The 15,162-nt window shown below is 42.5% G+C and overlaps 1 protein-coding gene across 1 annotated transcript in view; it reads left to right on the top strand.

Moving 5' to 3' along the window:
• Positions 1 to 15,162, top strand: part of TRAM2 (translocation associated membrane protein 2) — a 107,789-nt gene that overhangs the window by 81,671 nt on the left and 10,956 nt on the right. Inside the window, exons 3-4 of the mRNA XM_006902816.1 lie at positions 5,953 to 6,062; positions 7,084 to 7,200. Of these exons, the coding sequence (XP_006902878.1) occupies positions 5,953 to 6,062; positions 7,084 to 7,200 (227 nt within the window). The remainder of the gene's footprint in view (positions 1 to 5,952; positions 6,063 to 7,083; positions 7,201 to 15,162) is intronic.

The following is a 15,162-nucleotide window of genomic DNA, read 5'->3' on the forward strand; positions in this document are numbered from 1 at the left end:
GAGAGAAAGGGGCAAAAAAAAAGAAAAAGAAATTTGGCTGATTTCAAAGTTCATCGTGTTCTCACCACACTCCCCACCTCTGCTCACCCCCTGACAACTGCCCACCAGTACATTCTCCCAGCCCAGGGTGGCTGAGGCTGTGGGTGGACTCCAGAGTGACCCTGGACCCTGTACAGAGTCATCAGCTGGACTCTGATGGCCACACTGAAGCTGACTGACCCTGGCCTACCTTCTGGTAAATACATCCCAGCAATTCACGATGACTCATGTGTGTGTGACTCAGGGCAAGTACTCCACAGCTGGAAGGAGTCAGCTTGGGGGATGGTGGGTTTGCAGAGAAGCAGGCAGGCATTTGTGAGCCTCCTGGAGCCTGTTAACTAGAACTAGGGTAAAAGTACCCCCTGTCCAGGGAGAAAGAGAGGCTGCACTAACAGAGCGTTCAAAGACTTGCGAATCTGAGAGATTCTTTCTATCATTTATTACTATTAAGTAGCATTTACGAAACTGTCTATAAATTATAGGCACTGTTTTTAGCATCATCTATATAAACTATTTCACTTAATTCTCACAATAACCCAGTGGCTCCAATAAAGATAATAACAGGGGAGCTCTGGCGGCCTAGTGGTAAAAAGCTGCCATACAATCCTGAAGGTATGCAGTTCAAATCCACCAGCTGCTCTGCCGGAGGCTAGGCAGTCTTCTCCCGTGCAATTAACTACCTCTGAAAACCTGCAGGAGGGGTCAGCTTTGGTTCATTTGCAGCTTGGTGGTACACAACAACACATAAGCAGTAGGGAGCTCTTGTGGCCTAGTGGTAAGAGATTGTGCTACAATCTCAATTTGAATCCACCAGCTGTTCTGTGAGAGAATGATAGGCAGTCTCTCCCATGCTGGGTACTGTCCCTGAAAACCCACTGACCCTCACAGACTCAGCTGTGCGTTAGATCTGCCTCAACAGTTTACAGCAACAATCCATACGGATACAAGGACAACATGATAATACCTCTACCTTTCAAATATATGCATCAACAAGCAGAGCCAGAGAACAGGAAGTAGACGATCTCTGCCAGCTTTTGCAGTCTGAAATTGATCGAACATGCTACCAAGATTCATTAATAATACTTGGTGATAGGAATGCAAAAGTTGGGAACAAGGAAGAAAGATGAGTAGTCAGAAAACATGGACTTGGTGACACGAAATGAGGCTAGAGAAAGAATGATAGCATTTTATATAATAAATTATTTTATAATATCTTTTAATAAAAAGATTTTATAATACCTTTTACATGATTATAATACCTTTTAAAAAACACAAAAATGACTACGTATGAGCCTCACTTGATGGAATACACAGGCATCAGATTGATTACAACTGTGAAAAATAATCAGTGGAGAAGCTCCATATCAGCTGTGAAAACTAGATAGTGGAACGGACCACCAGCTGTTCAGGTGCAAGTTCAAACTGAAGCTAAAGAAAAGTAAAACAGACATGGGGGTTTGTTAGAAGGATAGGAAAAGAGTGGATAGATAATGAACACTACATTGAAACAGATGACGGAGAGAACTGCTTAAAAGGAATATGTGATTAGGCGTGATATGTATGGCAACAATCCAGAATAAGAGGTGTATCACAGAGTGGACTGGAAGAGAGGGAGGAAATTATGCCACAGTTAATGGATGAAAACTCATTAAAAACACAATAAATGTAAGTATATTTAAAAAAAAAGAAAGAAATCCCCCCAAATCAAAATATGACTTTGTGTCTGTCCCACCTGAATTTAAAACCATATCAAGAACAGATATGAGGCCTGGAACACTAATGAATGAAGATCAGATGAGCTATGGGAGGATATCAAGATTATCCTCCATGAAGAATTCAGAAGGTCATTACAGAGACAGAAAAAGAAGAAAAGACCAAGGTGGATGTCAGAAAAGACTCTGTATATTGCACCAGAGCGCTTAGAAGCTAACGTAAAGGGAAGAAATAAGGAAGTTAGGAAGCTGAACAGAAGATTTCAAAGGGCAGCTCTGGAAGACAAAGCAAAATATTATAATGAAATGTGTAAAGAGTTGGGGTTAGAAATTAAAAAAGGATGTACTTGTTTTGCATTTCTTAAGCTGAAGGAACTGAAGAACAAATTCAAGCCTCAAGTTTCAATACTTCAAGATGCTATCGGAAGAATATTGAATGATCCAAGAAGCAGCAGAAGAAGATGGAAGAGTACACAGAGTCACTATATCAAAAAGAATTGGCTGGCATAGTAGAATTTAATGAAACAGCTTATGATCAAGAATCAGTGGTGGTGAAGAAGGAAAATCAAGCTCCTCTGAAAGAATGGCAAAAAACAAGGCCTCAGAAATTGAAGGAATACTAATTGACATATTTCAATAAGTAGATGCTGCCCTCGACATGTTCACCAGATTGTGCCAAGAAATCTGGAGGACAGCTACCTGGCCAACTGACTGGAAGAGGTCCATATTTTTTTTCCATTTCTCAAACTAGTGCCAACAGAATATGGAAATTAGTGAACAATGTCATTAGTATCACACGCAAGCAAAATCTTGCTGACATTTATTAAAAAACAACTGGAACAGTACAACAACAGGGAACTGTCAGAAATATAAACTGGGTTTAGAAGTGGCATGGCACTGGGGATATTATTACCCATGTCAGGTGGATCTTGGCTGAAAGCAGAAAATACCAGAAGAATGTCTGTTTATGTTTTATTGACCATGCAAAGACTTTTTTTTTTTTTTACTATGCAAAGACATTTGGCTGGGTAGGTTTTTTGACAGATTGTGGCTAACATTGAGAAGCATGGGAATCCCAGAACACTTGATTGTGCTCATGTTAAACCTGTACTTGGAGCAGGAAGCAGTCCTCAGAACAGAGCAAGGAAACACTGTGTGTTTCAAAATCAAGAAAGGAGTGCATCAGGGATGTGTCCTGTCTCCATTCCTTTTCAATCTGTGTATGAAAGAGATCATGTGGAAGGCTGGACTTTATGAAGAAAAATGTGATATCAGGATTGGGGGAAGACTCATCAGCAACTGGGTTATACAGATGACACAGCCTTGCTCACTGAAATTGAGGAGGACTTGAAGTATTTACTGCAGAAAGTCAAGGACTGTAGTCTTCAGTATGGATTGCATCACAACATTGAGAAAACAAAGATTCTCACCACTGGGCCAATTGGCAACATCATGATAGATGGAGCAGTAATTAGGTTGTTCATTGTTCAGGTCCACAATCAACACTCTTGCCACCAGCAATCAGGAAATAAAAAGATTTATTGTTTTGGGAAAGTCTGCTTTCAGGGACTTTTCCAGAGTGCTAAGGAACAGTGATGTCAATCTAAAGACTAAGGTGCATCTGATCAAAACCATGGTCTTCACAGTTGCTTGGTATGCATCTAAGAGCTTGACATTGACTAAGGATGACAAAACGATTAATACCTTTGAGTTGTAGTTTTAGAGAAGAGTATTGAACACTGATCAACACTCAAGAAATTGCAGTGGGAAAGTCTGCTGTCAGGGACCTCTCCAGTTACTAAAGAGCAACAGCGTCAGTCTGAAGTCTAAGGTACTCCTGATCCAGGCCATGGTCTTTGCAATTACTTGTTATGCATCAGAAAGCAGGATAGTGAGTAGAGATGGTAGAAGAATCGATACCTTTGAGCTGTAGTGCTGGAGAAGAGTATTGAATATACCATGAACTGCTAGGGGAACAAACAGCTTTGTCCTAGAGAGAGTGAAACCAGGCTGGTCCTTGGAGGCAAGGACTCTGAAGCTCTGTCTTACATACTTTGGGCGTCTGTCCTTGGAGAGGGACGTCATGCTTGGGAGGGTGGAGGGACAGCTCTGGAGAGGAACACCCTAGATGAGAGATGGACTGACTCAGTGACTGGGGTAATGGGGGTAGGTGTGTCAGAGACACTATGGTTGGCACAGGATAGAGCAGGTTTCAGAGCATTTGTGGCACATAACAACAACAACATTGAACATGGACTGCCAAGAGAACAAACAGAAGAGGGTGAAACCAGGTTGCTCCTTGGAGGCAAGGATTGTGGAGCTCCTTGGAGGCAGGGATTGTGGAGCTCCATGTCACATATACTGCGCATGCTGGCAGCAGGGACCAGTCCCTGGAGAAGGACATCATGCTTGGAAGGGGCGCAGGGGGTGGGGGGGATACTGAAGGAGAGGAAAACCGTGGATGAGATGGATTGACACAGTGACTGTGACATTGGGGGCAGATGTGTCAGAGACAGATTGGCTCAAGATAGGGCAGGGTTCAGAGCTATTGTTCATAGAGTCATTATAAATCATAGTCAACTTGACAGCACATAACAACAACAACATATACAAGGTAAGATGTTCACTGTTGGTTTAGTGGCAGAATTCTCACGTTCCATGGGGGAGACTCGGAATCCCTTTCTGGCAGTTGCACGGCCATTGCCTCTCTGATATTGGAAGCTAGTGTGCTGCTATGATACTGAACAGATTTCAGCAGAGCTTTTAGTCTAAAATGGGTGAGGAAGAAAGGCCTGGCTGTCTATTTCTGAAAATTCGTTTATGAGAACCTTACAGCTCATAGTGTTCCCGATCACAACCAGTTAGGGGGATGGCACAAGAGTAGGTGGTGTTTCACTCCATGGTGCATGGGATCACCACAAGTCAGAGACAGCGAAACATGACCAACAAGACAACAGCAATGAGCCAGGTACCAGTCCTGAACTTTGCATCTACTAACTCACCTAATTCTCATAATAACTCTGGTACAGAAACTTGTTACTCTTCTCATCTTCCAGATGAGAAAACAAAATGTCACACACAGAGGCGCCCCCTGGTCAGACAGGAAATGACTGACAGTTTTTGGTGTGAAGTCAGGCAGTCTGAAGGCCACGCTCTTCACACACTCACTTCCTTGATAATGTGTGACCATTGTCCCAGTTTACTGAAGAGGAAGTTGAGGCTCAGTGAGGTTTGTTGCTTATCCACAGTCATTCAGACAGGGAGTGGAGGAGCCAGTGGTGGAGACAGGTTGGCTCCGGCTCCCCTCCACTAGGCTGTCATCACAAATATGGCACAGTGCCTGCTTCTGTCCTTGTTGGCCCTGCCCAACGGCCAGATGCATGGGTAAAATAGAAGGCTGGGACTAAAATTCTTCCAAGTCTAGGGTTAAAGCCAGTGGAAAACCTTTCTCTCTCCTCTTTCCTCTCCCCTCCCCATTCTTCCCCTCCCCTCCCTCTCTTCTTTCTCTCTCTCATACTGGTTTATTTACAAAGTTTGAATATACTGTTTTTCACACTGGATCTTTCTCATTTCCTTCACCCCCATACACCCATCCAAATTGTACAACTCTCTGAATAACTGCTCCCCCCCACCCCGTCCTCACCCCTCTGCTTCCACCCTCCCCCAGCACGGATCCTCATACTCATTCTACAGTAATGTTTTTATACAGTATTTGTCCTTATGGGACTGAGTTAGTTCACTCAGCATAATGCTTTTCAGTCCCTCCCAAGTTAAGTTAATTTACAAAGTCTTTGCTCCTGCATGTTGCGTAGTATTCCATTGTGTGACTGTACTATAATTTCTCAATCGATTTGATTGTGGTTGAACATTTGGACTAGTTTCCGTGTTCTTGCAATGGTGAGTAACACTGTTACGAACATTGGTGTACAAGTCTCCATTTGTGCCTCAGTTCTCATTTTCTTGGGGTATATTCCAAGATGTGAAATAGCTGGGTCTTATGGAATTTCTGTGTTCAGCTGTGGAAAGTATTTGATGGCACATTCTGTTTTAAATATCATGTCTTTGATTACAGAGAGGCCAGGACGTGTGCTCAACACTTGGGTGTTGTCAGCTTGCTCTGAGCCTTGAACCCAGCATTTCCTTGTGATGTGTAGCACTCCCTTCAGGGGGACTGACGTGATTGTTCTTGTTTCCTCCACAGACAGCGAGACAGTACACTACCACTATGGGCCGAAAGACCTGGTCACCATCTTATTCTACATCTTCATCACCATCATCTTGCATGCTGTGGTTCAGGAGTATATTTTAGATGTAAGTGATGGGCCTGAATTCTGAGATCAGAACCTGGGGAAACATTTTTGGTTGAAGGTGCTCAACGAGGGAGGAAACCTGCTCCTCTGAGTCCATTCATCCCCTAATTTCCATGCCCTCATTGGTTCTATTATTAGTCCTGGTGGCAAAGTAGTTAAGTGCTAGGCTTTTACCTAAAAGGTCAGCAATTTGCACCCACCAGCAACTGGAAAGGAAAAAGAGCACTTTACTTCCGTTAAAAATGACACACTCTTGGGAACTCTGGGGGACAGTTTTCCTCTATTCTGGGAGGTCTCTGTGATTCAGATTCAGTTCAGTGGCAGCAGATTAAATTGGTTCCGTTGACTGCCTTCCACCTCTACACTTTGATCTCCATCCAGTCTCACAGCCGTCTTTAGTCAACATATGGGACAGAGTATTTATTATGTGGGGAAAGAACTGCCTGAAATATGACAAGCCAATGTCCTTGTAAAGAAGCCTTGGTGGCAGCCTGTGTAATGTATTGGACTGCTAACCGAAAGGTCAGTAGTTTGAATCCATCGCTTCTCTGTGAGAGAAAGACAACTTCCTGTAAAGATTATAGCTTCAGAAACCCGATGAAGGATTGTTCTAAGTCAGAAAACAACTCTTTTTTTTTTTAAATTTTTATTATTTTGTGTGCGTGTACCGTCAAATCAGATCTGACTGGTACAGGAGGAGATTGTCCCTCCTTCTCTGGCAGAGCATCTGGTGGATTCGAACCGTGTTCCTCTGGGATTGCAGTAGAAAACAACTCTTTAGCAGTGAGTTTAATGTCCCTATAAACTGTGGTACTTAACATATTTGAAAATGCTTTCTCTATTTCTACTTTGAAAATTATCCTTGTCTTAAGTTAGCACTTTGTACACACAGTAGTTTTATCCTTTAAAATTTAGGTTGTGGTTGGCTTCAGATATCTGACGGTGTTCAGCCAGAAAGTTTTGAACCTACTGGGTACCAGTATAGTTGTTTCTTCATTTATGGGTTTTTCCTCTTACTTTAGAAAATCAGCAAAAGACTTCATCTCTCCAAGGTCAAGCACAGCAAGTTCAATGAATCTGGACAACTCTTAGTCTTTCATCTCAGCTCTGTGATATGGTGCTTCTACGTGGTGGTAACGGTGAGTGGTCCTGGGACCCCAGAATCTTTTCCCCAAGCCAGAACTCCTGAAGCTTTTCCCCAGTTCTTGAGTCTTGAGGTACCACTGTTTTCCTGTCTTTGCTAGTAAAAATGAATAGTGAAGGGTTTATAAATCAGTTACTTTTGAGTCAGTTTCTACTCATGTTATGTCTGTATATGTCAAGAGTAGACCTGTACTCCTTAGCATTTCAAAGACTGAGTTTTTGGGGAAGTAAATGATGAAGTCTTTTTTCCAAAGCATCTCTAGATAAACCTGAAACTCCAGTCTTTCAGTTAACAGCTGAACATGTTAGTCATTTGCATTACCCAGAGACTGTCAAGGGCTGGACAGGGAAGAAATGGGTAAGAAGCACATTGACTTAGAGTACCTTCTTGCAACTGACAGGATTTTGTATCCTCATGGTGTTACTGTGTGAGAGAGGAAAACACTATGGATGTGATTTTTCTGAAGTGTCACTTCCCTGAAAAGGAGCACTTGTTATAATTACTGTGTGAGATTAATAAAATACCATATACCTACATGGCACTTAGTGTTTTTCAAACCTACAAAAAATGTTAAGATAAATTTTGCGCCCATTCCAGTATGCCTTATGGAGTGAAGAAACCCAGGCTCTTTTCAGCAATAGTCGCATGATTTGGAAGGGGCAAGGATAAAGCTTGACTTCGGTCGGGTTCTGAGTCCCGTGCACTTCCTATTTCACCATGTTTGCCTCTCAGAAGGAAGACGAGCCGCAGCCCTGTCCACACGTCAGATTCTGTGCGAGTCAAGGCCAATCCCCCAGATGTCTCTAGGACCAGACAACTTCTCTACCTCCCACTTCTACACAATAAGGCTCTTCTTTCAAGGAACCTTTGAGACAACAGAATTCCTCTGTACAAAGGAATGTGAGCAGTCCTTTGGGATTCGTTGTAACAGGAGCCAGCCTATAGTGCTGGCTGTTAGTTTAGTCCAACAGAACAAGATGCTGCCGGATCCTGTACCATCTTCATTGTTGCCGGTCTGCTTGAGTCCATTGTTACAGCTACTGTATTTTTTAGTACCTTCAGCCTCGTGATCTTTTCCTCTAGCATTATATTGGACAATATTCTAATGTGAGCCATAGAATTTTCACTGGCTAAATTTTGGAGGTGTATCTCCATGCCTTTCCTCCTACTCTGTCTTAGTCCAGAAACATCACTGACAAAGGACACACAGACAAAGAAGATTAATCAGAACTGGCTTTGACAAGCACTGTGGCATTTGGACAAGAACAAACTGGGAGGAGGGTAGAGAGAATAGTGCAACAATGAATGAATTGAAACCCAAAATCTCTGTAAATGTTTATGAAAATTAATAAAATATAATTATAGGGGAAAAAAAAAGAAACCTCACTGAAACGTGTCCACCATGGACAAATTTCAGTGGCATAATATCTAGTATCGTAGCAACCCTCAAGCCACCACAATACAGCAAGCGACAGATGAATGATGGTTTACAATGCTAGGAAGTGCTTAATTAGTACCCACCCCACCTGGTTGTACCACCTGCCTATAAGCTGCTTTCTTTCTCAGGAGCTAAAATTATCCCAACAAAGACCCAGACTCAAGGTTTAGAGAATCCTGTCATCTTCTTAAAGTTTCCTTTCTTGCTTTCCCTGAAACATTCAACTTCTTTCTTCTTTAGGACTTGAGAAACAGTTACGAGATTTTATATCATAAGGAATTCAGTATGCAGAACTGAAAGATTAAATTCATATTCTCAAAGCAGGAGTCAACATGTCCTTTTCTGTGTTGGCTTTATTTCTGTTATTATTGAATTATAGAAATGTTTTCCTAGACAACACTAAGAATTTTAATCAAGGGACCCACACTTCCGTACTGCCAACAGGGCTCCTGTATTATACTGTTCCAGGAGGGAGATTTTAATTGTGTTCTGGGTGAACAGCGCCCCCTGTCTTTGTGCCGTGCACATTCTGGCACTAGGAAGTTTAGCTACTTTTGGATTTCAAACTTCACCCAACTGCCTGTTGACCCAGCTGCTTTGACGATGAATGGTTAGCACAGACCTTTAACTGATCTTTGAGAGGCATTGCTTCATCTCTGAGTCACTCTTAGCTTTTCAACCTCAGCCCAGGTGTGACATGTTTAGACCAGATTTGGGGGCCAATGAGTTGTTATTTGACACCTTTTCTAGAGCATGCAGTGTTTTTCTGAGATCTTCAAGGGCTTAAAAATGATGATGCTAATTAGCTTGGGATTGTGTAGCACTTGCCTTGTGCAAGCTGGTAACAGTGTTTTAGGGTGAGAGCCAGCTCCCCTCACTCCACATACTCAACAAGAAATGGAGTATGGAAAGTGCCAATCACCCCAGTGCCTAAGAATTCTGCTTAGCTCCTTGTCTCCACCCCTCCATCTGGACCATTCTGCATGAGATGAATGTGAATGAGGAAGGAAGAGAGGTAATTTGGGGGAGGGGAATAACCCCAAAGAAGCTAGATTTTTTGTTGTTTTTGTTTATTTTTTTAAATGGTATTTTTATGTTATCACAACATTTTCAAGATTGAAAACATTTTTTATGACTTACATTGTTCTTGGCCCTTCTTTTTCCTTTACCCTCTGTACCCACAGGTCTTGCCGACTCTACTTCCAGAGCAAATTGAGATTTTGTTAACTACTCTCTACCTCCACTGTTACCCCTAGTTCTGGGGGTATTTGCCATCCAGGTGACATTTGCCATTGTGCTGGTGTCTAATGTGTAGAGGCCAGGATGTTGCTGAATGCCCTACATTGTGCAAGGCAGCCCCGACTACAGACCAATGTTGTTGTTTGTTGTTAAGTGCCATCGAGTCATAGACGAGTCAAAGGGACCTTATGAATAAAAGACCTGAACACTTGTATATATAACTTTCATCATTTCCCCAAGTTCATAGAGTTTCTGGAGGAGAGTTATTTCGGAAGTGGATGCCAATCCTGCTTCCAAGCTTATTTAATTGGGGAGCTCCACCAGACACTGTCCACTGTGGGTAACCATTATCGCATTTGATGCATCAGTGTCACAGTGTTTAACATCACAGCAACCACACATTAACTCTGTATAGCAAATGGACGGACCAGTGTTATACCACTTAGAAGAATGTTTGACCAAAACCAAAACCAGGCCTGAGGGCCACAGATTGAGATCACCCACCTTTGGCTTGGTCGCATAACTTTCTATCCATCAGGTCCACAGAGCTCTCCAGCCTAAAATGTTAGTGTTGCTACCTCTGAGAAACCTTGCTCTAGGTCAAACCACTGTCATCATGCCTAGACCAACAAATAGCTTCCTTCTAGAAGAACTCTATATCCACTTTTTTTTTCTTTTCAGGTTAGTAAAATATACTTACTTATTTTTGGCTTTTGGCTTTAATAACTGGAAATTTAATTTATATACATACATATTTTATTTTTGGGTGGGTTTTTTTTTCATTCATATAGTGTTTCTTACTATCATTCCTATACATTGTGTCTCATGAAATTAATCACTATTGATCTGTGCCTGCTACCCCATCTTTCAGAGTTTCATTGTTCTGTATCCACTCTTGTACTCTTATCTGCACCCCAGTCCTCAATTTTCTGCTCAGACAGAGAGATCTGTTAAAAAGATAAATTAAGCCATGTGTGTGTACATCACAACAAATTATGGCTAACACTGAGAAGAATGAGAATCCCAGGGCTCCCAAATAACCCATGGACTGCCAAAAGAATAACATTTTGGAGAAAAGTATAACCAGGTGCTCCTTGGAGACAAAGACGGCCAAACTTCACTTCACATACTTTCCATTTTAGAAGAGGCCAGTCCTTGCACAAGGACATGATGCTTAGAAAGGTGGAGGGTCAGTGAAAGAGTGGAAGGTCCTCAATGAGATGAGTCGACATAATGACTGAAAGAGCTCAAGGATGTCAGAGGCGATGAGGATGACACAGGATAGAGCAGGGTTCAGATGTGGCATTCAGTGGGTCGCTATGAGTTGTAGTCTGTTTGACAGCACATAAGGAGGACATCTTCGACTTAGAATCCCGCATCCTACAGGGAGGGCACTGCTTCCACCTCAGTCAGGTGACCCTTGCTCATCTGGTTCCTCTAGTCTCCTCTCACACCACTCCCTTGTCTCTGGTCCCAGCCCTTTCTTATCTCTGCTCCGCCCATTCTACTGGCCATTCTTATTCCTGGGCTCTGTGCTGGTGGTCTCCTCTGTGCAGATGTCCTGCCTCTGGCTTCCTAGCACCAAATCCTTCTTGTCATCCAAATCTCCACCCTTCCTGACAAGCCTGTCCACAGAATCCCCTCCTCCATTTCTATTTTCTGCACAGTCCCCATTTCTGTGGCATTTTTTTTATGACTCATGTGTGCGTATTCTGTTGTCTTATCTCTTCCACTGGATTGTAAATTGCAAGTTGGTTACGTCCCCGGTACAGTACGTGCTAACCGCTCAGTAAATGATGATTGAGAGAATGAACAAATAAATAAAAAAAATGCCTCCATTTGTTCCACTTGATAACATTTTTAAAGTAATGAACTTATTATTTTATTTAAAAACCCATAGGTTATTTTTTTTCACAATAACAAAGCATGAAAAATTAAAGCAAAATGATACTACACATCCTTCCTGTGAAATAGAGCCAATTTTATTTTAATACTGACTTCAGCTATTTCTCTCAGTATGTATACATGGAGCTTTATGGGATTAAGAATGGCCAGCCAATAATTTTGTAAGACAGACAACCCTTAAAAGAGCCCTGGTGGTGGAAAACAATAGACTATATGTACTGCTAACTGCTGAGAGGTTGGCAGTTTGAATCCACCAGTTGGACCTTCAGAGAAAAATGGGCTGTCTCCTCCCATAAAGTGTTACAACCTTTGGAACCTGATAAGAACTGACTCAATGGCGGAGAATTTTTAGTTCTGTGCATGTATGAGAGAGGAAATATCTTTTCTTATTAGTTAGGAGGCTTGACGTCCAAGTTGAGGGTATCTGCTCTAGAGAAGGCTTTCTCTTTATTTCGACTCTAGGGGAAGGTTCTTGTCCTTTTAGCTTCTATTTCCTAGTCCCATGGGAAGCATCACATGACTTGCCATCAATATACCCCCATCTCTTCGTTCAACTTTAAACCTCCCTTTGACTAATTTGTTTTCCAGAAAGGACAGAATCACCACCACTCCAGGAAGGAGCTCTGGTGGCTTAGTGGTAAGAACATGCACTGCAGTCCCAAAGGCACGCTGTTCACATCCACCAGCTTGCTCTATGGAAGAAGAATGGACAGTCTCGTTCTGTGTATTTTGTGCCCTGAAAACCCTCTGGAGGGTCAGCTGTGAGTCGGTTCCGGCTACCTTTACACATGGCTATTCGTGGTGGATCAGTGATACCCAGTATGTCTGAATCTAGATGACAGCTGGCTGTGTTATGACTGGTTTCTGCTGTTTTTGTTGATTCTTCTTGTTCACACACCAAGAAAGCAGCCTGCTGGGAAAAGGGAGGGACTGTTCCAGCTTGCTTAGGCCTTGCTTTGCTCATGATCTAATTTGTAAAAATCAGATGAGCTCAGAGGATGTCAAAACCTTCCCCAGACCATCTGTGGAGGCGCGTTGATGAATATGATTTGGGGTGGCTAACAGGTAGCTTACTTTGCCAGATGTGGCTGCCTGTGAACTCAGGCGGTCTGGTGGCTGAACACAGAGGGTAATCCCCAGCTCCATTCCCCACTCAGCCAGCTGCTTGGCCTGACGTCTGGAAAAGACTGTGCTCGGAGCAGTGAGTCATTTTTCCTCTGGCTCCCTCTGTGCTCTCCCTTCCAGCCCCTCCCTGCTCACGACCCAGGGGACTGGACCTTTGCAAGCAGACAGTATTTTTCTAGGGAGCTTTCTTTGCTTGGGCTTCAAAGTTCTGATCTGTTTGTTGCTTGAGAAAAGAAACCAAACTAAGGTAGGTTCCTATTTAAAGTCACAAGATGACCAGGGCTTTTTATTTCTCTTCATGCTGCTGCTTTTGGTTCATCCTTTTTTGTCCTTTCCCCCTCCTTTATCTTGGCAAAATTTCCTCTCCCACTTTAATCCCAGAAATGCCTTTTTTCTCATTAAGCACATTCCTGCTTCCTCTAGGAAAGAATTTCCTCATCTATTTTGCTGGAGTAAAATAGAGGGTAAGGAAGATCACTAAGATACTGTAATGCAAGCAGGTATGTGAACAGCAGAGAGGGAAGGCACAGATTATCTCTGAACAATGTGGGCTTTTCCGAGAGCTCAGTACCCTCCACCTGGAAGACCAGAGTCTTCCTTAGCTGCTCCTTAGTCTTTGTGGTGGAAGGGTGAGGGAGAAGAGATTAGAAATGAGGCCATAAGGAGCTAGTCTGAGATCATGCCTTTCAAATCTAAGTTACATTGGCAGCATTAGTGTATGTGTTTGATTACACCCAAATACACTATCATGATCCTCTTTAAAAGTGCTAAAGAGCAAGGATATCAGTTTAAAGACTAAGGTGCACCTGTCCCAAACCATGCATTTCAGTTATTTTGTATGCATCTGAAAGTTGGACAGTGAATAAGGAAGACTGGAAAAGAATCAGTGCCATTGACTTGTGGTATCAATGAAGAATATTTACTCCCATGGATTACTAAAGGAACAAACAAATCTATCTTGAAGAAAGTACAAACAGGGTGCGCCTTAGAGGCATAGATGGTGCAACTTCGTCTCAGGTACTTTGGGCATGTTGTCAGGAAGTTTTTGGGAAAAGACACGACGATGGGAAAGGTGATGGGTCAGTGAAAGAGAGGAAGACTCTTGTCAAGATGGATTGACACAGGGACTGTAACTATGTAACAAAGGAGATTGTGAGGATGGTACCAGATAGGGCAAGATTTTGATCTGTTGTTCATCAGATGACTGTGAACTGTAGTCAGCGTAACAGCACTTAACAACAACAACAACAACATTATGCTAATAAGGTGGTGAGTTAAGGGCTACGGACCCTACTCAGAACGTATGTGGATAAGTCAGAAGCAGTTGGTGACTGGTGAGTGGGTAGATCAGCTTCTACTTAGAAATAAAATCCGGAGTTGACAGTCCAAAGTATAATAATCTAAGATACTTCTCCAAATGATACTGACTTTCTCATTTTCTTGCATTGCTTTCTAAACCTTTGTCTTTAATCTCCATGTGAATATTTGACGTCTCAATCTACTTATCAAAACCACCAGCCTCATTTATGTTCTGATTTACTGAAGCAACCTGGCTGGAGGTTATTGGACCAGACAATTAGTGTCCCAGCTCACATTTCAACTGTGTTGGTACAAACCATCTAATTTCAGGGATCATTCAGTCTGTTCTGTAATATCCCCTCTCTGAGTGACAAATAAGGGCTTTTCTTTCCCCAGAAAAGAGAATCAAATAAAACATTTGTCATTTGTTCATCTACACAACAAGCTTTTATCACACTCTCATAGTGTCAGTTGACTGTTGCTTGTGATGGATTGTTTCCAGGGTGTATTTTGTGATCTTTGATTATAAATTCATCTTTACAATATAACGGCTTATCTTTGGGAATCCTATATACCCTTGGAAGAGGACATGCGACAAAGGTGTCACTTGCCCAAGAACGTGTTTATACTAATTTCTTAGCTTGCTGGTTCCTGAGGCAAGCCAGTAATGGAGATTTGAATTCTAAACCCATGGCCTGAGAACATCAGGGGATAATTTTTTTTTAATTCTCTCTTCATCTAGAGTCTAAGCTGTGATGGGTTCCTTCATCTCTGTGTTGATCATCAACTTCTTTTAGGTATACTCTTTCTCTGGGGTTGTAGTCTTTCAAGGGCGCTGATTTTAACCAGGGGTCTCAGTTCCACTTTCCAGGTCACCATCTTCTGTCCTCACATGGGCACCAAACAAACATCTGCCCTAAAACTCGTGCCTTCTGGGACGCCCCAGCATCC

Source organism: Elephantulus edwardii, unplaced genomic scaffold (assembly GCF_000299155.1).
Source record: "Elephantulus edwardii isolate Elephantulus edwardi_28Jun2011 unplaced genomic scaffold, EleEdw1.0 scaffold00455, whole genome shotgun sequence".
Classification (NCBI taxonomy): domain Eukaryota; kingdom Metazoa; phylum Chordata; class Mammalia; order Macroscelidea; family Macroscelididae; genus Elephantulus; species Elephantulus edwardii.